The 25141-nt window shown below is 54.4% G+C and overlaps 1 protein-coding gene across 2 annotated transcripts in view; it reads right to left on the reverse strand.

Annotated features, from left to right (window-relative positions):
* Vgll4 (vestigial like family member 4) overlaps positions 1–25141 on the reverse strand; it is a 132787-nt gene that overhangs the window by 1630 nt on the left and 106016 nt on the right. For both annotated transcript variants that reach the window (XM_026383030.2, XM_026383029.2), the window contains one exon: positions 2608–2827. In XM_026383030.2, coding sequence (XP_026238815.2) covers positions 2608–2827 — 220 coding nt within the window. The remainder of the gene's footprint in view (positions 1–2607; positions 2828–25141) is intronic.

Consider the following 25141-nt stretch of genomic DNA (forward strand, 5'->3'; position numbering starts at 1 on the left):
CACATGCCTCGCCTTCCTCCTGTGACAGGCAGTGGACAGCAACAGGATCTGGATGAAAGTCTGGAGTTAGAAGACGAATTGGGATCACATGCAAGTGCCTGCGTCTAGCAAGAAACTGCACACGCAGGTGGGGGACTTGTGGCCTGGCAGCAGCATGTGAAAGGAACATTTGGAATTCTCTCAACACTTCAACACGTCAGCAGGGGAACAAGCCACACTGGGCTGGCCCTGTGGGCCGGAAATGGGACAGGCCCAAAGCAGAGGTGGGAGGAGGGCCCTGCCCACTGTCCAGGATCAGGGCCGCCCTTCCTTCCTGAGCCAGCTGCACCCATGACTCGGGCCCCTAAGAGACGCCCCAGGTCTCTCCCCATCCACCCCCCACCTCGTGCTTCACGTGGCTCGAATTGGTTCCTGAGCAACTCGGGTGTCAGAAACACTGCTGAAAGTGGACACTGGGGAAGCCTGGACTGCACTTCAGTCTGTACGTCAGTGCCATCAAGAGCTACTGTGTGCTTCTGGACACACTAAGCCACTGCACTCCCAAAGGCGACTGCAGCTTGCCCCCATCTCCTTGCCAGCCAAGTGCAATCTGGATACTTGAGTAGCCTCATGCCAGGTGCTGGGTTCTCAGGAGACCAAATGGCCCCACCCTGTCCTCCAGATGGGGGCAGTGAAGGCGCACAGCAAACGAGCGGCAGGGCCCGGGTGCAACTGTCCCTCACAATCCTCCTTCCCCTGTGACTTAGTCCAGGAACCATGGCTGCCTGTCACTGCCTGTGCGGGCCCTTGGTGCGTGAATGCCTCATCTCCTCCCGACCCTGCTCCTTTGCTGCAGCCCCAGGGTCACCTCCATATCTTTCTTCAACACCTCTAAACCTCCAAATTGCCCTCAAAATGACATAGGTGACACTTTCCACAGCCTCCCCAGACACGCCTCCGTGGGAACTTTCCTGTTCAACTTCCTGGAGATGTGAGTCACCTTTTCCACCACGCAAGGAGGGCGGCTGGCACAGGCCAAGCTCCCCATCAAGGTTCCCCATCCAGGGCACAACACACACACTTTCAGGTGGTGGCCCACCCAGCACTGGGGGGGAACATAGTGACACTCCCAGGAATGGCTGGGTGCCTTTGAGCTGCTAAGCATAGGGACCAAGGGACCTGCCTCGGTGTACCTGGCAGCAAGCTCTTAAGGGTCTGGGCAGATTGAGGAGTTTGGAGCATACAGTCCAGGTCCAGTGGCCCAGGAAGGTGCTCCCTGAAGGTATCCAGGTCGATGTGATGAGCTGACCAGTGGCCCGTGGGGAGGGCAGGGCCGGGGAGGACTTCACCACCACCGCCCTACGTGAGTGTGCAGGTTGGTGGCAGCCAAGCCACCTGCACCCTTCCCAGGAGGCATGGGCTCAATCTCTCTCCTGGCAGGAATCCCTGGGAACACAGCTGGGGACTCCAAAGACACTGTGGGCCGACTCTCTAGCCAGGTGCAGCACGGGCCGCAGGGAGACCAGAGTAAAGTCAGGACCAAACACTGTCCAGTCTCAAACTGTAGCCAAAAACCAAGCAGAAGGCCGAGAGCAGCCATCGAAGCAAACACCAAGACGGGCAGGGCCTGCCCAGGACCCATCCTGTCCTTGTGAGGCTCAGGGAGCCATGTTCCTCAGGCCAAGCAAGGGCTAAAGCAGGAGCTCCGAGAGGGACCTTGAGGGCTGAATCCTGCCCCCCTGCTCTGCACTAGGGGACGCTGCAGGGGCCACAGACAAAGGACTCAATTCCTGGCCTCCTAGAAGTGAATTTCCTTTATGCTTAAACCGGTCAGATCTGAGTCCTTTCTTGTGCAGGTTACATGCCCTCTCCCCAGGAATGAGCCAGGTCCCCATGGATGCCAACCCCCACACTCTGCTCTGAGTATGGCACATGGTGATAGTGACAACCTGGCCTCACATTCTTACCAGATCAAACCAGTGGCCACGCAGTGGTACACCGCAGGTGGAACTGCTGTAGTACGGTTCAGCCCTCCTCTATCTCCATATTAAACCACGCGTGCCCCGAGAATAAAACTGCCTTCCTGACCAGCTCTGGCATGCTGCCCTGAGCATGGCGGGCGTCCACATTGTCATCTTAAATGAAGGAATACAGCCGATGATGAGGCCGGCCCCGATGTAGATGGGCACCTCCTCATGGGACTGACTTGACTTGCAAGCCTCCAGAGCGTAGCACAGAGAAGTCAGAATGCCACACACAGCATCCCCTCAGGGCTCTGCACCTTGTCCTCATCTGCGCTACTATCACCCCGTTCTATCACGTGCTGCCCCACAAGCCTTTTGTGCCAGCCATGGGCTTCTGAGCAGCGTGCACTAATAACCAGTGGCCAGCGGCTTCGCAGAAGAACTAAGGCGCCGAGGGCCGAGGAGGATCAAGACATGCCTCAGCCAGACCAGCCTCTACCTTCCAGAGACGGAAACTCAAGGACATCAGCATCTCTCCAGGGCCTATGCATCCTAAGAGGAGGCCGAGCTGAAGGACAGAGGGTGACACGGCGAAGATGCTGCCTCCCTGCGGGCCCTCTGCTTGGGGCTTTGGCCGACACGTCCAGGATCCGGGCACACCTACCTGCTGCCGCTCCACGGGGGTCAGGGTAGGCGAGAGGCCGGCCGGCCTGGTGGCGTCCACGCTATTCTTGGTCAGGGCAAGGGGCTGCTCCATGCTGAGGCTGGGGATGGATGTGTAGAGGTGGCTGCCATGCAGGCTCACGGCGGGGGCCACGGCGCGCTCAATGGGGCTGCGGCTCCGCTCCCGGGGGTCTTTTCTGCAGTCTCCATTGGTCGTCTTCCTGAAAAAAAAGAGCGAGCACTCAGATGGGGTGGCCTGGCCTTCTCCAAATGGCAAAGGGACGCTGAAGGTGAGCCACATACGTCCCATGGACACTTTTCCCAAGCCCCCAGGCACTAGCGGGGCACAGGCACAAGCCACCCACTCCCCTGCCCATCTGCACAGTGAATTCCACATGCTCAGAGGTGGACAGCTGATCTGTGGGTCTCCAAGGACCTGCCATTTAGGCAGGATGATAGAGATCCAAAGTGACCCAGTGCTCGCTATGGGTCCTGGACCTCCCCAGGCATCAGCTCATGCCATCTTCCCAGCAGCCCTAGTCAGGAGGTGCCACAGCCACCCGCTCCTGACAGAAAGCAGAAGAGTTGAGTGAGTGGCCCAGGTCACTGGCTAGGAAGTGGCGGCACCTGCATTCGCTCAGCCCAGCGTGGAAGCCTCCAGCAGGAGCCATTGGCTTGGGCAAGTGCAGTGCTCACCGTGGCCTGGAGCACGTGTAGCACTTGGAATGCTCCATGGGCCATTGCGGGGGTTGTCTACCCGGGGTGACAGCCCCAGTCCTTCCATCTCACCCCTGATAGCCTCTGCATCTTCTGCCACCACGGAGGCCCTTGGGGTTTTTTCCTCCCATAACAAGGAAGTCTTAAAAATATGGAAGATGATTTCTGAGACTTTTCTTTAAGATACAGACTATTCTGGGCATTTCATCCTTTGGCCTCCAGCGGACCTGGATCTAGGAGAGGCTTGTGCCGGCGGAGCCCGAGGAGACAGTGGTGGCCACCTCCAGGACTGGCTGGGCGTGATGCGGTGGACTTGGGGACTCTCTGTACACAGGGGCAGGTCTTTTCTAAATAACAGATTAACCTACAGTTCTAAGAAGCGATCCCATGGACCCTGTGCCCCTCTCCCTCCAAGGGTGACCTTATGACCTACACTACCTGACAACCGACTTTATTCAGATTTCCTGCGTTACCTGTCATTTTTGGGGGTGTGCTCCCGAGGATTGAACTCTGTCACTCGACCACTGAGCCCCATCCCCATTTTGTATTCTACTTAGAGACAGGGCTGAATTGCTGAGGGCCTCACTAAATTACTGAGGCTGGCTTTGAACTCGAAATCCTCCTGTCTCAGCCTCCCAAGCCACTGGGGTTACAGGAGTGCGCCACCCCACCCCGCACTCATTCGAGTCAGACTGCGTCAAGCCCTACCCTAGGGCTCGGAGCAGCTCCATTTCCCATCCTTACTCGGCTGTGCCTGCAGACTTTGTTCTTTGGAGTCACAACCACGCACCTGCCCTGGCTCCAGGAAGATGCGGCCACTTTGGGCTTTTGTGTCACCTTTTCCTTCCTCTCCATACCCCCTGCATCACCAACATGGCAGCAGAGTCCCTGAACCCCATGTGCTTTCAAGACAGAAGCCCCCCCCAGCTACCACCACCAGCTCTTCCCTGTGTTGGTCCCCCTACTGCCCGCGCATGACACACACACCATGACCTTTTGTGAGGAAGTGAGACTGTGTACAAGTGACCTGGCAAGAAAGGGAAGGTAGGGCGTCCACAGCACCCAGATGGATTATGCATCTCGGTCAGGAAGCTTGTGGAGGGGTGCAGTAGCATGAGCACCGATGCGGCCTCAAGGACCCCAGAGCAAGCCTTGGCTCTGCACATCTTGCGCCCCACCTCTCCAGGACCCCAGCACACTCACCCAGGGGGCCAGTTTAGGTAATATGTCCCCCACGTGTCCTGGCAATTTTCAAAGAACTCCAACACCCCCCCTCACACCAAAACAACAACATAACCAACTCCACGGTGCGAGCAGCCCTCCCATGTAACTTCACCCTCCCATGATGACTGAGTGGACGCTGCTTGTTCAACTCCTTCCTATTTTGTGGCAGTTACAGAAAGTAAAGCCCAGCCCTGCCTTCTAGGAGCTTCCTCTCCAGAAGGGACAGAAAGCCCCAGAGGGGCTGCAGCTCAGAATGGACCCCTCTGACAGTGGAGGAGGGCTGAGGAAGCCCAGGGATGAAGACTGGCCTCCAGGGACAAGCTCAGACAGCATCTCCGCATCCTCCAAAGTCGAGGTCACCAGTCCACAGGGCATCCTCCATCCCTCTCACAGACAGAGGCATTAATACCTGCAAAGCTCAGCCCCAGGCATCCAACCCTGAGGGTGAAAACCACATCTCCAAGGAAAGGGACGCCTACAGCAGGCAAAGCATTGCCCAAGGTCACCCAGCTAACGGGACAGAGGTGAGGCTGGGACGATGGCACCTGCGCTCCAGTGCCCAAGGTTGGGTGAGAAGAGGCCCACTCACCTGGCAGCAAAAACGGTCCTCTAGGGTACCACGGATCCCACACTGGGGAGTACAGAAAGAAAAGGTCCAAGGACTTGGCAGATAATTTTAGTAAAATTATACATTACTCACATTTCCAGCTCATTTCCCTGGTTCCGGAGCTTAAAGACAGACATTGTTTTCCACATCCCCCTCCCCCTCCGTGAATCATACCCAGACCCCGCCAGGTCCCAGAGTCATGCGCTCTCTGGACGGGACAGGATGGCAGCCCCAAACCACACGCATCCTGCCCAAGAGATGCAAGTCGCCTCTGTTCTCTAGGGTTAAAGACCAAGATGGACAACGAAACCCTGCCCCGACCCTGGAGGCCTTGAGGCCTCATCGGTGCCACCACCCTGGGAGGGCATCTCCTGACCAACTGTTTTAGGAGAGGGCAGTTTTCATACTTGCGTCCTAGATGGTTGGAGGAGTATGGACCACCCACTCCCCTACCCTCTTGGAGCTCAGCCCACAGCATCTGGGGAAAAGCCATCTAGATGCCAAGCGAAACGGTAAGAAAGCCCCCAGCGGGAAGTGTGCTGCCGGAGCACAAACCCTCAGGATGGAGGCCTCTGCTGAGTCCCACTGAGGACGATGACTAGAACCTGGGTCTGAATTCTTATGGCCAAGAAGAGGATATGGGCAGAAGACATTTTTATTCATGCTTTTGAATATTCTGGGGAATCCTCTGTGCCATCCTGTCCAGGCTCCCCACGACACATGTATCTTCCTAGAGGTGACAGAGGGGTCCTTCCCGACACCAGGGGTCGACCACGGGCCTCTGGGCCAAAGCCACCACATGGTGGGTGTGGACAGAGACAAAGTAGGGAGCCTTGGGCATCGGGTCGGGCCCAGCCAGAGCCCTCTCTCCTCTGGGAGCCTCAAGGACACAATTCAACACTGATAGTTCTTTTTCGTGGGTGCTGGGGGTGAACCCGAGTCTGGCGTGTGTGAGGCAAGCTCTCCACCAGAAGCAAAGGCTTCCTTAACCTTCTAAAGTTTCCTCAGCAAATGAAAGGTCAAGTGCGTGCAGGGATGTTTATACAGTTAACATTTGTTTTAAGTTTCTGGAAGTGGGGTACTGGGGGTTGAATCCAGGGTGCTCTGAGCCACATCCCCAGTCCTTTTGGATTTTTGTGACAGGGCCTGGCTAAGTTGCTGAGCTGGCCTTGAACTTGAGGACCTTGGCCTCACCCCTTAAGCTACTGCTGCAGCTGGCTGAGAAGCCTTTTCTCTGGGAGTTTAAGGAACATTTAAGTCCTGGGCACAGACAGTGCGAAATGTTTCTTGCTCGTCCAAGTCCCCCAAAGAGGAAGGATGCCTTGGGCCACCCCTTCTCTCCTGAATAAAGAAGTCACAGCCTTCCAGACAGGCGCAGAGGCCCCTGGGCGTGTCCCCATGACATCCTGGTCAGGTTTTGTCACTGCTCTGCACCGATTTTAGATGGGAAGTGGCAGGGGCTGGGTCAGGAAGATGTTTGCACAGCGGTGGTGAAAGGTGGGGCAGACACCCTCCCGGGGAGGGGCAAGAGGTGCATCACAGGCAGGAAAAGGCTGGGAAATACTGGCATTCAGACTGTCCCCTAAATGCCTTGTTAACCCCGAGGCTGCCTGCTTCCATCCTTTGTCCTCTGCAGGGACACAGCCAGGGATTTGGCCCATCCACAGCTTTACATCCCCTAATAATTCAGAAGGAAACCATGCTCCTCCATCCATTTAAAGTCAAGGGAGCCAAACCCCAGAGCGAGTGCCACCCAAGCTGGTGAGAGTGTCCGCACCTCCTGATTTCCCCATCAACTCCAAACAGATCAGCATCTCTTTTTGCTTGCTCAGATTTCATACATCAACCCTGGAGAGTCACTGGCACATGCCTCATCCACTCTACTGCAGCCCCGGCGAAAAGCATGTCCCACCGGAACTCTGCCTTTAGAGAGCCCAGTGCTGGACTTAGAGCTTCCCTGTCGAGTACATTATTGATGCAGATGGACAGCTATCATCTACCCAGTGCTGCATGCCCACTCACGAGCTCAAGACCTATTACCTTCCCCCATAACACTGCAAAGTGAGGCTCGTTCCCATTTTATAGATAAGTAAATTGAGCTTCAGAGGTTAAGCCACTTGTCAAAGGTAACCTGACCAGTGCAGGGATTCTGATTTGTATCTGGCTCCAAAAATTTTACCTTTCCAGAGAGGCAGAGATCTTAGAAGAATGTAGAATGGTTAGTAACTTTGAATTTCCTGTATTTCTGCTATGAGTTCAGTTCAGTCTTCCCCCAAAGTTACTGACTTCCTAACTTTAAGTATCTATTAGTGTGAACTTATTGAGAAATAGGGTCTTTAAGATGATGAAAACAGGGCTGGGGCTGTAGCTCAATGGCAGAGCGCTTGCCTAGCATGCGGGAGGCACTGGGTTCCATCCCCAGCACCACATAAAAATAAGCAAATAATATAAAGGCATTCTGTCCATCTACAACTGTAAAAGATGATCAAGTAAGAGGAGGACACTAGGGACCTAATCCAATACAACTGGTGTCCTATTACTGAGAGGTGGGGATCTGGATAAGGTCTGGTGCCCCAGGTCAGCAGAAGAGCCCAGGAACAGAACCTCCCTCGCAGCCCTAGAAGGAACCAACCCTGCAGACACCTAGGTTTCGGGCACACAGCCATGTTTCCGTCAACAATGATTCCTGTGTGTGACGGTGGTCCCGGAGGGTCATAATGGAAGATCCCTTTGCTCGGGGACGTGCTGATGCTGATGTCAGTCATCGCACGGCACCAGCTCTTGTATTAAATGATACACACTGTGCAGAACACTTGACCATTGTCGATGACTATGGCTGGTTTATGGAGTTATTAAACCATACTTTTTAATCGTTGGTCAGAATACTCCAAAAAACAGGACAGCTAACAGCAGGCCTGTCGTCCCAGCTACTTGGGAGGTAGAAGGGTGGCTCACACCCAGGCAATACAGTATTAAATAATTTTTAAAAAGCAAAAACAAAAAAGTTTAACAGAAAACATTCTTACCCAGCTGTGATGTATTCGTTCTAACCTAAATTTTAAAAATTTTATGGAAGTTTAATTGTGAGCTTACTATGACACTTAAAAAAGTGAATCAACTTCAGCGCGCACATCGCCACTGCCTCCCAAGAGCAGCTCCCAGGCCTGCAAGCTCCGTTGCAGGGTGGTGGGGCGGGTGCACTGTCCTGATCTCACACCATACTTTGTCCCTTTTCTATGTTTAGATACATGGATGCCACTGCTGCCTGGGTGTTCAGTGCTGTCCCTGACTAGGAGCAGCAGCCCACGCCATGTAGCTGCATCTTGGGGTCCTGGTGGCCCTAGCAAACTCAGTTTCCAGGCCTCCCCCTTCATCTTTAGACATTTTCTACACTCAGGTTTCTTCTTGCTTTATCTGTAGTTAAATCTCAAGTTTTGTTTTTTGTTTTTTTTTTTTAAGCTTTCTTAGGACCTTTGAAAAACAGGTCCCAATGGTCCTCTGGCCCTCAGGTCATGCGCACTTGTCATTCTGAGCTACATTTCACAAATACCAAGAAATGACTACAGACCTGAACCTGCCTGAGAGGCACTGCCTCAGGGGTGGATCAGGAAGATAGGAAGAGAAGCTGGGCAGGTTTCCACCCAAAGCCTTTTTTTTTAATTTAACAAAAGCTTAGCAAGTGCTCTGCACTAATACTAGAATGAAGGAAGCCACCATCTTTTCATTTCCCTGCGTGGATGGCAGACATCCCTGAGGCCAGGGCACGTCAGCACCCATGCCAGTCCTGCAAGGTGCCATCACCCCCATCACTTGGTGCCAAGGGAAGGAGAGTCAAGAGATGGAGGATCTGCCTGGGGTCACACAATGGGCAGAGCAGGGTCTCAGGACAGCTCCCTGCCAAGGCGCCAGAGAAAGGCACCACCACCGGAGAGGCCATGCCCTTGTTGACTTGGCTCTGACCAGTGGTGTCCAAGTCCACATGCTCTCAAGGGGGCAGTCACTGGACAAGCATGACCGCCAACCCCCTGCCACTCAGCAGTCACATGGATTCTCTGTGATGCCGTCTCATGGCGCCTGTGCAGAGATCCAAAGGCTAAGTGGCTCCTCATCCTTTGAGCACGACGCTCTGCAGCCCTGTGTGAGGGATCGGGGACTCTCAGGACACCTGGCTAATGGAGCCACCATGCCAGGAAGCTCAAGTGGAAGCCTAAAGAGATAAAACAACTTAAAAATGACTTTAGCTAGAAACCTCTGTGAACACTTCGGTGATAGAATCTTTATCGTGAACGTCATTTTCAGGGATGCGGCAGGCAGCTTCCAGGACAGGCTCGATGGCTGCGCACCTCTGGGTCTCAGGTGAGGCCAACCCCTGCCAGTCTCCCACCTGAGTGCCAGTACCGAGCGATCTGATTTGCTTGGGGAAACGGATGGGCTTTCTAGGCCCTCCACCTTGGGAGCCGCAGCAGGGCCCAGCTCCTACAGACGGCCCAGGCTGCGAGCCCCGGGGCTGGAGGCTCCACTCTTCCTAATCAGGTACCAGTTTTCTTTGACCAGAACTGCCTGCCCGGGTCGAGACTGGGGATCTACAGTTTGATAACGGGGCAGCCCTGAGCCCATGACTGGTAACGAGTCTTGCCCACCCTCAAAAGCAGAGGGTTGCCACCCGTGGGCCACAGAGACACCATCCAAACAGGGCGGGATCCACGCACAGGCCAGGCCTTGTTTACAGACTCCACAGATCACATGCGCCACATGGGGACGAGAGTTTCCAAATGAACATGCTGCTGAGACTAAGAAAATATAAAATCCCTCCTGCTACTAAATTTGTAGTAGTTTTTGTCAGGTATTCTCTCAATGAATTTTTTTTTTCCCCTAATACAACCGCCACCATGTTTTGGGCATTGTGCAAGGTCCTTGCTCCACAAGGGGATGGGAAACGTCATGTCTCTCCTTCTGGAACTAAGCTGCAATTTGTGATGAAGTTGATGGGAACCTCGGACGGTCACCTGTCTGCACAGCTGCAGAGGCGTCAACGTGGTGTTGTTTTGCTTTGCTGCCCCTTAGGGATGACTTGGGCAGCTGGGGCGAGGACTAGAGAAGGGGAACATGACCACTCAGACGGTCCTCCCTGGCCTCCCGGGGTCTACCCTGCCCACACCCTTGACCTGCCTCTAGGCTTCCTAGCAGACCCCACCTTCCTCATGCTGGAAGTGGGACCCACTGCTTCAGGCACCCACCTCAGCAAGGTACAGGGCTGAGGCCACCCACGCCTGGGAACAAGGGCACATTCCCTCAGAAGCAACAGGAAAAGCAACTCCACGCAAGGTCCCATCCGTCGCTCTAGAACAGTGCCTAGCACCCAGTTGTATGAATCAACCAAAAAGCATTAAGATTCCTAGGGACCAAGAAATCTGAGAAAGACCAAGCTCCTGAAGCCAGTCAGCCAGAGCAGCATGGGCTCCAGGTCCCGGGAACCCGAGGACACCTGGTGAGCCAAACCCGGAACCCCGTCACTGCCACGCCCTCCTCCCTGATGGTACCCGCTAGCTGCCGTAACTCCCTTAGACCCTCCCGAAGGCCCACTCTTGAGTTTTTACGCCACATACTGTAGCCAACTCCTGGAAAATTTCTGAAGAAATTGGATGCTTCATGGCACAATGGTTGTGGACAGAAACAGGGACACAGAACGATAGCCATCCTGGAGGAGGACCACACAGCTTCTCAGGCACTGCCAGGAATGGCCACTTATGTCCTTCCTTGGCAATTCACCCCACCACCCACAGCATCCATGCCACTGCTTCATGTGGATGACACCCGCCTTGCAACGCTACTCTGTGGCCCAGCTGTGCCCTTCAGAAAGTCAGTGAATTCCATTCTTTCAGCTACCAGAAAACCTCTTCTACCCATCAGCCTTTCCACACCCGAATTCCCTGCCCCCCCCCCGCAGTGGCGCGTCCACCTTTGAGGGTGGTACCTGGAGCGAGACCCCACACCTACTGTGGGAACAGAGCCCACAGGATCGGATCGATTCCTTCAACCAGGGCAGCAAATCTCAGAACCAGAATCAGGCTCCACTGTCCAACTAAGGCCGACAAAGCTTCAGCATCAGGACCACTCCAAGGTCAGTAGTCCTGAGGACTGCACTTCTGCAATCATGTGACACTGAAGTCTATGGTCACTTCAAGTCCTCCTAGTCCCCACCCCTTTAATTTAGCTTCATTTGTGACTCTGTCTAGGCTGTGGGCAGGATCCCCTGAGCTCCCACACGTCTGCATCACATGTGCATGTAGCCAGGGACGAGCCGGCGCCCCTTCCTGTGTCGTCTGGGTTGTGCCCCCACCACCACCCCCACGTCCCCAAGTCCAGGACCAAGGGAGGCAGCGACCATCTCCAAATTATTCTGTGGACTTTTTCCTCTGATACAGTATTTATTTAGCACTAAAGAAAAAATAGAAATCTGGGTTTTCTTTTAAAGTCACCCTCCTACCCTGGCCAACTTCAGAAACTGCAAGTCAACCACTCAAAGTACTGTACAGTTGTGCTAGATTTAAGTATTGAGTTTATAAAGTATTAAGCATACATCTAATAAAAAATCTGCAGGCATCACCATAGATCCTGGGGACTGAGCCCAGGAGCACTCTCTTTACCTCTGAGCTCCATCCCTAGTCATTTTTATTTTTTATTTTGAGGCGGAGCCTTGTGAAGTCGCTGAGGTTGGCCTGGAACCGCGATTCTCCTGCCTCAGTGTTTTGGCCACTGCACTGTGAAGAAGGGAACTGAGCTTTTTGTGTTTAAGCTACTTGAGTCTCCTCCACTAGATCCCTCCTCCCAGCTGAGCTCGGAAAATAAGGGATTAACATGTGACAGATTTTAACATCCATTCCAGGGAACAAAAGTAGACCATTGGTCCTTGGTTCTGAATATTTCTGTACTGTGGGAGGGTAGGCATAATATTCACCATTCTAGTGTGCTGTTCAGTGTCGTACAAACCACGAGTGTAACATCCATCTCCAGATCTTTTTCATCTTCCCAGAGTGAAACTCTGCCCTCTGTCCCCATTGAACGTTAAGTCCCCACTCCTCCTTCCCTAGCCCCTGGCTACCATTTCTGTCTCTTGGAATTTCACTCCTCTAGGGACCTTTTTTTGAAGGGCTGGAGATCAAGACCAGGGTCTTGCCCATGCCAGGCCAGTGCTCCACCACAGAGGACTACTGCACCCCTCTCCCCCTGCCCTGGAGCTGGGGACCAAAGCCAGGGTGTCGTGCATGCTGGGCCACCACCCTATCACAGAGCCCTGTCCCCAGCTCAGCCTTTATCTCTTCGTGACTATTCCACAGTCCACACGTCCTCAAGGTTCATGTACATAGCAGCAGGTGTCAGAGTTTCCTTTCTTTTTGAGGCTGCATGACATAGTGTGGACAGCCCCACCTTGTTCAAGCAGTCAGTGAAAGGCTCTTGGGCTATTTCTCTCGGCCACCATAATGCTGCTGTGAGCAGAGGGGTACAGAGAGAGTCCCTGAATCGCTGGGTCACGTGGTAACGCCATGTTTACCATTCCACCCTCAGCAGCTCTGACAAGCCACTAGCAGAACAGGAGGCTGGAACAACCGGGTGTCTTCATGCTGCCCTCGATACCGGAGAATACTACAAGGTTCCCCAAAGCATGGGTCCCCACGAGAGCAGCAGAAGTCATGACCGTTGTAAACAGCCCCAGAGGACCCCCCGAGCAGCACTCACGAGTAATGTACTCATTTGACATAAAAATGGAGGGGACAAGAACATCCTCCACCAGGCTCACCAAAGTCTGCGAACGCGGCCCGCCCGGGGCTTTGCCATGGATGGTGCTGTGACCAACAGCCAGCACTCGGGACACTCACAAGCCACATATTTGCGGTTCTTGATTCTCACTATGAGCCTTTAAAAATGACTTCTGTCCGCGGGTGGCTGATGTTCATAACAGTAATGGCTGCCACTTGTAGGACATCAGCGGGTGCTCCACGCCCCACCGTCCTCAGCGGGCTCCCTCTGACCTACGCCTCCTCCACAAGGCCACGGTGGCTGCAGCGGGTGCACCTGGACCCTGGCTTCCCAGCCCCAGCCCCCGCCCTCCACCCTGAGCTCGCCTCCTTTTAGAACAAGGGTGGGGAGAGGCTGCTGGAGCCATTTCACCAAGGGCCCTGGCCTCTGAGGGGCCTGCGCTCCCCTTGGGGAGGAGGCCCGTGGGCAGGGTCAAATGGCTGAGGCCAGAACCTCCAGACTCCAAGTGCAGACAAGTGATTGGATTTCTCTCCTCATTTTCTCTATGAATAAATGTTAGCCCTGGAGCACAGCCCTCCTGGGGGCGCTCCTGCGCAGACGAGTAGGAAGGAAAAGCCCCCCGTCCTGCTGCAGGCAGCCCCTCCGACTGCGCCCCACTGTCTGGGGCTGTCATGTGACAGGCGGGCAGCCACTCCTCAGCTGCACCTGAAACTTGGTGACTTCCACCCACTAAGGAAGCAGCCCTCGGAGCAGGGGTGTTGGCCTTCCCGGCGCCCCCTTGGCAGGCTGGTCTGTGATCAGGACGGGGCTGGCCGGGGGACAGAGGAGGACAGAAGGAAGACCACGCTGTCCCTCCCTCTGAGCACGGGCGGCTCTGCCCCCAGCACTTGCTGCCTCCCATTTTAAATTAATTACAGCTGAAAGTACAGGGTTGCCATCTGGTTTGGAAAAGCAAGGAAAGGGGAATAAAATGAAAGGGCTTGGGTACTAACCTCACTTTAATCATTGCCAAAGAGCATGAAGACAGCCCCGTCCTCCCACAGAGGCCTCGGGCCTCGCAGACTTGGCAGGCAGGCCCCGTGCAGAGGCGCCGCCAGAATAAGAGTCCCCGAGCAGGGTGCGAGCCCAGGGCCGCCCCCCACGCATCGCAAGGGAGGTGTCCTGGGGCCCCAGGACAGGGTGGCAGCTCTCGGGAGGGGCTATCTACCACCCAGAGCATCCTGCCAAAACGGGACACGCATCATTACAGTTCCACATTGTGAGAAAACAGACCTGCTGTCAGGAGAGAGCAAGCGATTTCCTCTTTCTTTGTCTCTCCCTTTTCCATGACATGAGGCTTTTATAAACTCTAAAAGGAGGGGAAACAAAACACAGGAGAGGAAGTGGCCGCAGAAGTGAGCCAGTCCAGGGAAAGAGATGCAGGCGACGCTGGGGCACCTCTGCAGCTGGCCCAGGGCAGGAATGTCAACCGCCCCCTCCCCATGGGTCCTCTGTGCAGCCCCAGCCAGTCCCGGTGGTGGATGGGAGGAAGCAGCTTCCCTCTGCTGTCTGCAGGACACTGGGTAACAGGCTCTTCTGTTGGGACAGTGAGAAACGCTGACTGCGGGCATCTGAAGATGAAGCTGCCCACGCCATCCTAGGACTGTCTGGATGGGCTACAGGTGGGTGCAAAGACTGCCCAGGCTACAGACCCCTGAAGCACAGGCCCCTGGGGAGGGCGGAGCACCAGGGAGACCCACTCTCTGGGTCCCCCGAGACCCAGGTGAGTTCTGCCAGCTACAGGTGTAGCGGAGCCGCTGCTTTCAGACAGTAACCCTGACTCAGGTCCCGCGGCGAGTACTAGAATCAACCCTGATCCACCAGATTTGGGCTTTTATAAACCAGGAGACAGGATAAAAGCATATTCTAGAACAAAGCACTTCTTCTGGGGGAAGCACACTGTCACCCACAGGGTGGCGTGAACATGGTCTTCCCAGCCCTGCTCCCACAGGCTGCTGCCCACAGCGCCCAGCTCTCAGGAGTGCACCTTTCTAGCAAGGGCTACGCCTGTTAAGCTACAGGAAACGTCTGGTAAAATGGTTGAATAAAAACAGCTTCCTAACAGAACCCGGCAAGAGACCATCGGTAGATACTCAAAGCTCCCTGCGAAATGGCCTTGAGGGGAAAGGGAGAGAAAAGAGCCACCCAGGACACAATCCCTGCCATCCACCCCAGTTCCACCCTGTTCTCCCATCACCAGGGCGAAGGCCTCTCAGGCCCACTGAAGCCCCTCCTCTACGCAGGGCGACCTCACGTGCTGCACACCTCCTCTGTGCCTTGAACATGGCAGGCATTCAGGAAGAGTCTGAATAAACGAAAGAAGTAATATACAACAATAAACTGCTTCACAGTGAACAAGTATCAAGCATCTATGATTATTGTACCCTGCCCACATGTTACAATGTATCACCCAACACATTCAACCCTTTATAGAACATTTTGGATGGCTTTTCCATTAAAAGATGATATAGTGATGCAACACATCCAGAAAACCAAAAGTGTGTGTGTGTGTATTTCCAAAACAGTAAAATTGGAAAGCAAATCACATTATTTTCCTAATGCATGTGAAACAGAAATCCCTAATATGGACAGCTATAACACACTGACAGAAGACAAAGGTTTTAACTGGATGGTTACAAAAAAAATAAATGCATACAGCCACTGAGGAGGTGAAAAGATCATCCACGTTCCCCAGGAAGACCAAACAACCTCCACTTCAAAAAAAATATGCCAGTTTCCCCCATGAAGCTTGCAAAACTTAAATGATAGCAGTCACCTCTGGGATGAGGCGGCCAGAAGCAGGTGCACACAGTTGCTGGAGGGAATGTTAATCCTCAACCTTCCAGACTCCACCATGCTGGCAGGATGTACCAGCAGAAATAGAAACATGGATGTCCTGTGACCCAGAAATTCCACTTCCAGAAAAATGGGAAATATGAGCTCTGAGCAAGGATGGAGATGTTCAAAGAACTTCTACAAATGACAACAAAACCCTGTCAACAGCCCAAATCTCCCTACTTGTTAGCAAGTTCTTTTGGTTACAAAGCAACACAAGGCACGGGTAGTGAGCGTCAGAAGAAACGGGATTTGCTGAAGGATAACTGGGATATTTCCTGGAAATGAAGAAGAGCCAGACAACCAATCCTAGGGATCTTGGGATGAGCACACAGGGTGCCGCCTCCTCTCACAGCAAGGGGGAGACCCCAGGACCCAGGTTCTCCACCCAGCCAACTCCTGGGTCCTACAAGCTGCCACCTGCAACCACAGCACCATCAAGGACCTCTTCCCAGCAAGTCCCGACTCCGGCCACCAAGGCTGGTTCCACAGCAAATGTGCTGCTCCAGGGCTGGGGCTGGAGCTCAGCAGTAGAGCACCTGCCTCGCACGTGTGGGGCACTGGGTTCAAGCCTCAGCACCACATAATGAAAATAAAGATACCGTGTCCATCTACAACTAAAAAAAAATATATTTAAAAAAATGTGCTGCTCAACATTCAAGATTTCGCCTAAAACACACATACATACTTCTGGTCTTGAGTCAAGAGCTATATTTGAACTTCAAATAAATGATTAATCAGGAACTACTGGGCCATCTCCCAGGAAAGCAACCTATTAGGTTTGGTTTTCATTTCTCGGGTCTGGGAAGAAAAGGAAACTTTTTTTTTTTTTTTTTTAAAGGTCAAAAGCTCAGACTTCACGGCTAAAAATTGATGGATCTTCGAGGCCGTGATAAAATTTTAAGGAAGGAGATTAAGGTTATCTTGGAGCAGCGGGAACTGTTCACCTTATTCCATGCACCCTCCGCTAGCCTGGGTCCACGTGACCTGTCAACCCTGTCCCCTCTTTCTGCTCTCCCCTGTCCCACCACCTTTTCCCATCACATAGACAGGGGTCCTGACCCACAAGGTTCAACTTAATAATTCCAACCTGACCGTGCTGGGGAAGCAATGTGCAGCCAGTGCCACGCTCTTGAGTCTTGAACTTTGTTGTTCTCCTAAGCCAGGGGACCTGTGGCGCCGTCCTCTGGCTGCCCCGCAACCTCTACAGGAAGTGGCCGACACTCGGCAGAGCTGCACTGCTGGGCCAGGATGTGCAGGAATCAGGGACTTCTCAGGACAGAGCCCGTCATCAGTAGAAGAGAACTAAAAACTGCCCAGAACCCATGGACCCGCAGGCCTCCTGCCCTCGATCTGGCTGGTGCCTGAACAGGACAGTTCACAAGGTGCTAACCCCCAGGGGCCGTGTCTAGGCACACCACCACCACCTGCCCTTACCACCCAAACCCAGCAGCCCACTGCACCCCACGGTGGGGAAACCATTCTAGACAAAAGGTCACTGAGGGCAAAAGTAAATGCACTGAATCCCGAACTAGAAAGAACTAGCATGAGGTCGAAAGAGAAAATGCAGGAGAAAAGCCTGAACAAACCACCGGCTGGTGCCTTCACTGTGCACCTTGTCCTGGCTCCCTCAAGAGGCTGAGGCAGGAGGATCTCTTGAGGCCAGGACACAGCAAGGACCTGTTTCAAAAAAAATAAGATCTATAAAGAACATTATGGATATGAAGAGGTATTTCACCCTGAGTCACATCGCTGCTCCTGCAAGTATAAGAGGAGGAGGTCAGCGCAGCAGACTGGACCAACAGATGAACTGGAGAGGGACGTGCTAGCAGTCACTGTCCGCAGACCTTCCATATTTCTGTAGGTGTGAAGTGCTGCCCAAATAAACTGTCTGTGTGGGGCGTGGCGGGGCAAGGACAGCAGGGCGGATCACCACAGGATCCAACTCAACTTCAAGTACAGGCCACATGGGACACACTCAGTCACTTTGCTGGAAACCCTGGAGGCTTCTGAGAGCTGCCTCAGGATGGGGGCGGGGGCTGAGCCATGGAGAGTCGTGCCACACCACCAAGCCACCACCAGCCACGAAAACGCTGGTTCTGAATCAGCCTCGGGCTGCAGGTCCAAGGGAGGCTGGGCCACGGGACTGGCTGACCAAGGTACACGACGAGGGCTGCTCATCACGAGGCCACCTCCAGAGCCTGCCTGATGACCAGGGACGGCAGCGACTTCCATCAGTTACTTTAAAACTGAACCCTGGCTCAGGAGGCTTCCAGGACAGTCCAGGAGGCCGCCTACTGAGAAACAGAGCTGGGGAAAGTTTGGACCAGATCAACAAAGGCCACAGAAGAACAGAGACTTGGGTTTTAATGTGTAGTCACAAGTCACAGCCACAGCCCGCCGACACGGTCAGCAATACCCTCCAGGTGCTCAGGGGAGGCACCAGCAGCCGAGGTACTGCGGCCTCCGGCACCTCCTCCACTGGGCCCTCCGCCATGATGCTCTGCCTCACCAGGGCCCAGAGCAACGGAGGTGGCCATCTCTGGACTCAGACCCCTGAAACCATGAGCCCCAGTGCATTGTTCCTCCTCGAAACTGCTCCTCGGGTGTTCTGGTCACAGCAATGAAAAGGCTAGAACCCTCTCCGAGCACCTCCCCATGGAGCACCCCCCCGCTGGCCGTTTGTCGATGCAGCACTTTGGAGGTGCTTGAAACGGCGCCAGGCGGAGGGCCCCGGCTAGAGCAGGGCCCAGCCCTGGCCCAGGGGAGCTGTGGGGAACGGGACGGGGGCGCAGGATTAGAGCAAAGCGCCACTGTTTTCTAGGAAGACATGAAGAACTGCCATTTGCCAAGAGGAGGGAGGAAGGGGGGACAGTAGGAGGGGGAGGGGCAGGTCCCTCCGCTGGGCCTCTGCCGAGGAGGTGTCTGCTCAGCATTCTCCTGCAGCTCCCTGGGAGCCATGGAAGGATTCCAAGCAGAGAACAACACTTCAGGAACTTTCTCCCGAAGCTAAAGTGCCAGAAAGGAGGGTGCTGCACAGGAATGGGTCCAAACTGTCACCCAGGCTGGTGCCTATGCAGAAAAGGATTAGCAGCCCAGTGACAGGGCGTGACAGTGGGTTAGCTATGGGGACGGGGCAGAGGGAGGAGGCCCCCAAGGAAAACAGGAGAGCTGTGCCGACCATGAAAACGAGGGACAGAGGCCCAGGGCAGGTAAAGAAGACACAGGAGGTCCTCAGGTCAACTCGGACAAAGCAGTACTGAACCTGAGGTACACAAGACAACATCTACAAGGTGGACAGGTCTGTGGGTGTGACGGTCAGGACCTGGCTAAGACCTGGCAATCCTCAATGTACAGTGGTGATTCTAGCATGAGTTTGCAGGTGACACCATCAGAAGGGTCTGAATAGCAAGAAGGACGGATCCCTGGAGAATGTAACAATGACATGTCACACCCATGTAACATGGTTTCCATGTGGTTTGTCCCCACAAAAACTCATGTTGAAATCTGACTGCCTATATAGCTGGGTTGGGAGCGATTAAGGATCCTCTCCAGAGACTGGGTTAGTTCTGACTGGGAACGGCTTTACTGCCATGACAGAAATCAGGTCCCCTTCGTCCCCTCTTCTCTTAGGCACACGTCCTCTCTGCCTTCTGCTTTTCCCGTGTTGTGATGCAGCATGAAGCCCTTGCCAGAAGCAGCACCAATCTTGAACTTCCAGTCTCCAGAACCATGAGCTACATAAACTTTTGGTTATAAATTACCCACTCTCAGTAATTTTGTTACAGCAACAGAAAACAGACTAGGACAATGAATCTGTGAGAAGTGGCCACAGAACTAGAAGAGGAACCAAAGGAAGCAAAAATGGAGAGACTATCGGTTTCAGAGGTCTCAGTCCACGGATGGCCAACTCCACTCCTCAAGGCCCAGGTTAGAGGACACCAAGGCAGAAGAATGTGGTGCAGAAAAGCTGCTTAGGACATGGCACCAGGAACCAGAAAGATCCGAGAGTCCCCTCACCAGGACAAAATACAAACCCCAAATGCATACCCCAAAGATCCCCCTCCTCCAGCCACTCCCTGCCTGCCTACAGTCACTTATTAACCCAATCATGTCACCTCTGGACTTTCTTGCAGTGTCTCACACGTGAGCTTCTAGGGGACACTTTCTGTCTAAACCATAACAATTGCAAACACAGGGAGAAGTTCCATCACCATTGTTGGTGTGGGTGACGGCACCGGTCCAGGGAATGGGGGGATATGGAAGAAGTGATCCACTCTCCAGAAACAGCCACAGAGAGGAGTCGGGATGGAAGGTAATCAGACTTGGGGACGAGGGAAGCAGGGTCTCGCATTTCCTCAATTTGTCTGGGCCTCGTGCTCTGTCACAGAGCCACATCCCGCCCTCCCTGGTCCTCTGGGTTGATTTCTGGGTGGATCCCTTAGGTGCCTTTCTCGGGTCTCTTTACGGAAGGGCAGGCCAGAGGTGCTGTAAGGAGGGGCAGAGAAAGGCAGGGAGTCCAGTGCGTGTTGCCTCTGCTGGCGTGACTTGGATCCAGAATCTGGACCTTTGTTTGGCGTGGTTTCTGGCTACTGCCAGCCCCAGCACCTTACTGCCACATCGACTTCTCTAATTGTGCTTTGGAGACAATCAGTGGAGAAATTTCAAAATGCCCTGTGTGTGCACGCGCGCCTGTGTGTGAACCCCAAAACACAGCAAAGCAGAAAGAGTCCAGAAAGAGTCCAGCTCTGCCACCTACCCTGGGTGCGACCCCAGCCAGGGAACAGGCCCAGAAGCCGCCCTCGCCGTGCTCCAGCCACACACGGCCCAGCACGCGATGGCTTTCCGAGGGAGGTCCTAGAATAAAGGAGCCCTGGGCACCCACACCTGGGCAGGTTCCCCGCATCAGTCTCTGGTGAATTCTCAAATCTTTTAAGGTCTCAGGAGACAGCACTTTACACCCTTCAGGACAGAGGGGCTTGTAGTGCAGTGAGAACATATATGTCCATGACGTCACAGGCCAACGTGAAGATCAGTCCTCTGTGTGCCCGAGAGCTGCAGCCTGTGTCCCCAGGACAGTGGCGTCCTTGTGCAAACAGCACCGGGGGCTCAGGAAAGCCAACGGGGGCTGAGGGAGGAACAGCACAACCCAGTGTTGCTCTGTCTCCTCAAATTCTGGGTGAATGCCTTGACCTAACCCTTCCATCTAAATATACTCCTTTTCCCAGGTCCAGTGTGTGCCATAGAGGGGACTTCACACCCGGTAACGGACATGTCCCCCCACACCAGGAACGCTCCTTCGCAGCCCTGTTTTTTCAAGGTTCTGGCCCCACTTCTACAAGCTTCATGACCCAGATCAGAGCCGCAAACACTAAATGCTCTGTCCTCACACAGCCCAGGACAGACAGCGGATGACGGCTTTTGTTCTGTCCCCGACCCCTGGCACCCCTGGCACTTCTTCCTTTGATGTGTTGCTTGGCCAGAAAAAGGGCAGGAGCAAGATGGTGATCTGCCCGAGCAGCTCGGGGCGAAGACTCTTAAGGCAGAGGCGAAGCTGCTGGGAAAGGCTGATGTCAGCTCCGGGCAGCTCCCGCCAGGATAAGGAGGGCTTTGTCTTCAGCTCAACTGTGAAAATGAGAAAATGCCTGCAGCCTGACAAACCCACACACACAGGTCAGGCCTGCGACCTTTACTTAAAGGTACCACACTCTGTAAGCAGAGCGCTCCCAAGACTGGGACACAAGAGGACGCAGCTAGCCACAGCGGGATCAGCCAGGGACCACGCTCCCGAGTGGGGGGGGGGGCACTGACTAAAGACCTCTGTCCCCCAACTCACTTTTGTAAGTAAACACACATGACTGACATGCACTGGGGGAGGGGCTGAAAGAAAGAAAGAAAGAAATCCTAATTTAAGAATATCTCAGTTTCTGAGTTATTTAAAGCAACTAAAAATAAGGCTGTGAAAAGTCGTCTTAAATTCACAGGACACTTTAGGGAATACCAATAAGACTGTGCACGGAGCCCAGAACAACAGAGCGCCAGGCGAGCCCTTCCCAGGCCGGACGGTGCCAAGGAGGGTGTGGCTGAGGGGGGACACTTAAGTTTCAAGGATTCTATTCAACAGTCCAGTTTGTGAAACCTGGAGAAGGTGGCGGGTGGTGGGTCTTCATATGCTTAAAATAAACTTTTAATTAAAACTCTCTTTTTTGAACGTTTTAAGCTAAAGTTACTATGGACTTGTGCAACTAAAAATGGGCTCTGAAATTTTACACAAGAACTTAAGAAGATTCAAAATGCCCTTCGCTGGGCAGACAGAAAACTCCTGTCAGGAGCTGGATGTGGCTCTGGGGCAGAGCGCTTGCCTGGCAGGGACGAGGCCCTGGGCTCCCTCCCCATCAGCACAAAACAGACAGTCTTTGTTTGTTCTTAGGGGGTTCTTACCTGTCCAAAGACACCATTTCCCTCTCTTTAGGGGACACTGGGCAGCGACTCCTCCTTCTCAGTCCCTAGGGGAACCATCCCGGGGCAGGGAGGATTGGGAGGGCTCTGAATCGCCCGGGACCGCCAGGCCACCTTCCCCTCCACACCCCACGCAGCCTCTCTCCGCCAGTGTCAGCCTTGTGTCCTGACAGCACTTCAACTGGTGACCATCTGAATCCACATGGCATGGAGGGCCTACATCAAACGACTCGGGGCAGCTGGTTGTGTGCGCTGTCAGGATCACGGCCGCCCAGCTGCTGAGCACAGCGCGCTGGCCCCGGTCACACGGCGGGGTGTGAAGCCTGACCTACTGTTGTCCACCAGCTGGCTGGAGGAGCACATCACAGGGCCTCAGTGTCACCATCTGTATATAGGGGACAATAATGCCACCCACATCACAGGGCTGGGAGGACAGAATGAGGTCACGACCAGGAAGCACGGGACGCCGCGGGCATACAGTGGGTTCTCCAGGGCGCTGGCACGCAGGAGGGCAGGGGTTCCATCCCCAGCACCGCAAAACACACCCTTCCCACAGGGCTCCCGCGGTCTCTGGATACTGAGGCTCAAGACCCCTCAGCGAGCCCGGGGACGGGGTGTCCACCTTCTCTGAGGCTTGCATGGTGCAGCCACACGCCCGTCCGTGAAGGCCTACGACGGCTTCCCACTCGGATCCCAGCGGCTCACAGGGCCAACGTATTGAAATCATCTCAGCTTTTCAATCTCCTCTGGGCTCAATTTAGTGACATGAGGAACAATTTCCTTCACCCTCTTGGAGCTTGGTGGTGCACACACAAATGCCGCCAAACTAAGGGACACAGAGAGGAGGAGAGGCAGGGGCCACCCGCAGGAGTATGGCAATGCCACCCGCACATGTGCACACAGACCCCAAACTGCAGCCACCCAGAACACGTGAGGGTCCGTGTACGTAATCAGCCCCGTGCAAAAAATAAACAAAATCTACACAAAACCTCAAACCCCACTTTAGCCAGTGATCTTTTTTCTAACCAAGTTTCCATTTTATGCTCAGTACATGATTTCAAAGGCTTCCTCTAGCCTCTGTGGCAAACTCAAAGAACTGCTGGTTGAGTTCCTCTGCTCCCCTCTCTCTCTCTCCACCTATGGAGAGAAGAATCACTCGGGCGGGGCGGGGGCCACTACCGGGGGGCAGGCGGTGGAAGAAAGGAAAGGAGGGAGGAAAGAAAACAGACACGGAGACCCCAGACCAGAAGACCACCAGCGAGTCCACCAGACTTGGCTGGTCAGTGTCATGAAAGGACTTCACAGGAATGGCCACCAGCAAGGACGAGGGGCAGTGTTTCAGAGCAGCACCTCCAGCAGGGAGGCTGTCCTCCACCCAGCCTGCCTCCTTCCTCCAGGATCCAGGTGGCCTGGGGCAGACACGGGTTAGAGCGCAAGGCTAGTGACCATGGCTGTGACCATGGCTGTGACCCCGGGGAGCCCATGTGCAATGACTTTGCAAGTACAGACCACTGACCAAAAGGAGGCCTCACCAGCTGCCAGCAACACCAAGCCCTTCCACATGACCTCTAGCACATGACACTCTAAGGCTGCAGCTTCCTGGGGAGGACAAAGCTGAGGCATCACTGAGTGGTCACCGGTTTGGGGGTCGTGCACAGCAGGGTCAATCCAGCCCCACCACTTCTGAGGTATCATCCTCTCGCAGCCTCAGCACCTGCTCCTGAAAACAGCTGATCACAACAGGTGGACAGGCCAGCGGGCAAGGTTGGGTGACAGAGGACAGACACCGGCCTGTCCCGAAGGGTCACGTCTCCTGTGAAGGTGAAGCCAGATGATGCATGTTCAGGTGTCCTAGCACGGGGCCAGTCCACGCAAGCACTCAACAAGTGTGCCCCTCACAGGTGACCCGCTGAGCACTGCGACTGCCCGTACGGCCCCCGCAAACCTTGCAGGTACAAGCCACTCCACTTCTGAAGGGCATCTGCAGAAGGTGCGCTTCTGCACCGCGCCCTCCCCAGGACCCCAGCCCGGAAGTCTCAAGCCCAACACGAACTGAGCGCCACATCGACTGCCTGCCCTCAAGACATCAGAGATGCACGAGGTCCCCAGCTGCAGGACTGTTAGGACTCGAAATACTAGGAGCTACCTAACGCCCAACACAGGGGACTTGGGGGGACAAACCGTGGCAGGCGAAGTCAATGGAGGGGGCTGCAGGTGTGACCAAGGATGAGAGCTGAAGCGGAGGTGTCAGGGATGCGCTGCGAGCACAAGAAACAACAGAGTCCAGAGGGGTCTGGACAGCTGCCGCCTGGCGTCCCAGACAGGCAAGGGGGCGAGAGAACACCCGTGTGCCTGCTCCATTTACCAAAAGAAACTCAGGAGGGTGATGGTGGCGGGGGGCGGGGGTACACAAAAGGAGGGCAAGTGACCAGCAAGGGGTAATACTTGACTGAGAAGTTACCTAATAAAATCCTCTCTTGTACAAGCGTGTCACTGTTTTACAGGTTCAAAAAATATAAAGCAGTGAAGATGGGGGTGGGGATCTAAACCTCCATGTAATAAGTGGAGGTCCCAAAGGAGAATGGATGCTGCAAATACCGCGACCCTGACCGAATCCTGAACTTATTTCCGTTTAGATTTTCCAAGTGGAGGAGGCACAGTGACCCTGAATGGACTCCACGCTCACCGCGGGAGAAAGCCACACGCAAGTATGTTGGTTGGGAACGTGGGTCTCACTAGTGAAGAAGCAGGATGTGCACGTGAACCGGGGCAGGAGAGGCCTAGGGTAGGAGTCCTGGGGAGAACTTGTGACTTCCCAGTTCTTTCCAAGAAAAGGGTCTAAGAACAGCTCAGTTCAGCAGGGCTTCCCCAGTGGCAGTGAAGTTGTGTCGGTGCT

This window comes from Urocitellus parryii, chromosome 16, assembly GCF_045843805.1.
Source record: "Urocitellus parryii isolate mUroPar1 chromosome 16, mUroPar1.hap1, whole genome shotgun sequence".
Lineage (NCBI taxonomy): Eukaryota > Metazoa > Chordata > Mammalia > Rodentia > Sciuridae > Urocitellus > Urocitellus parryii.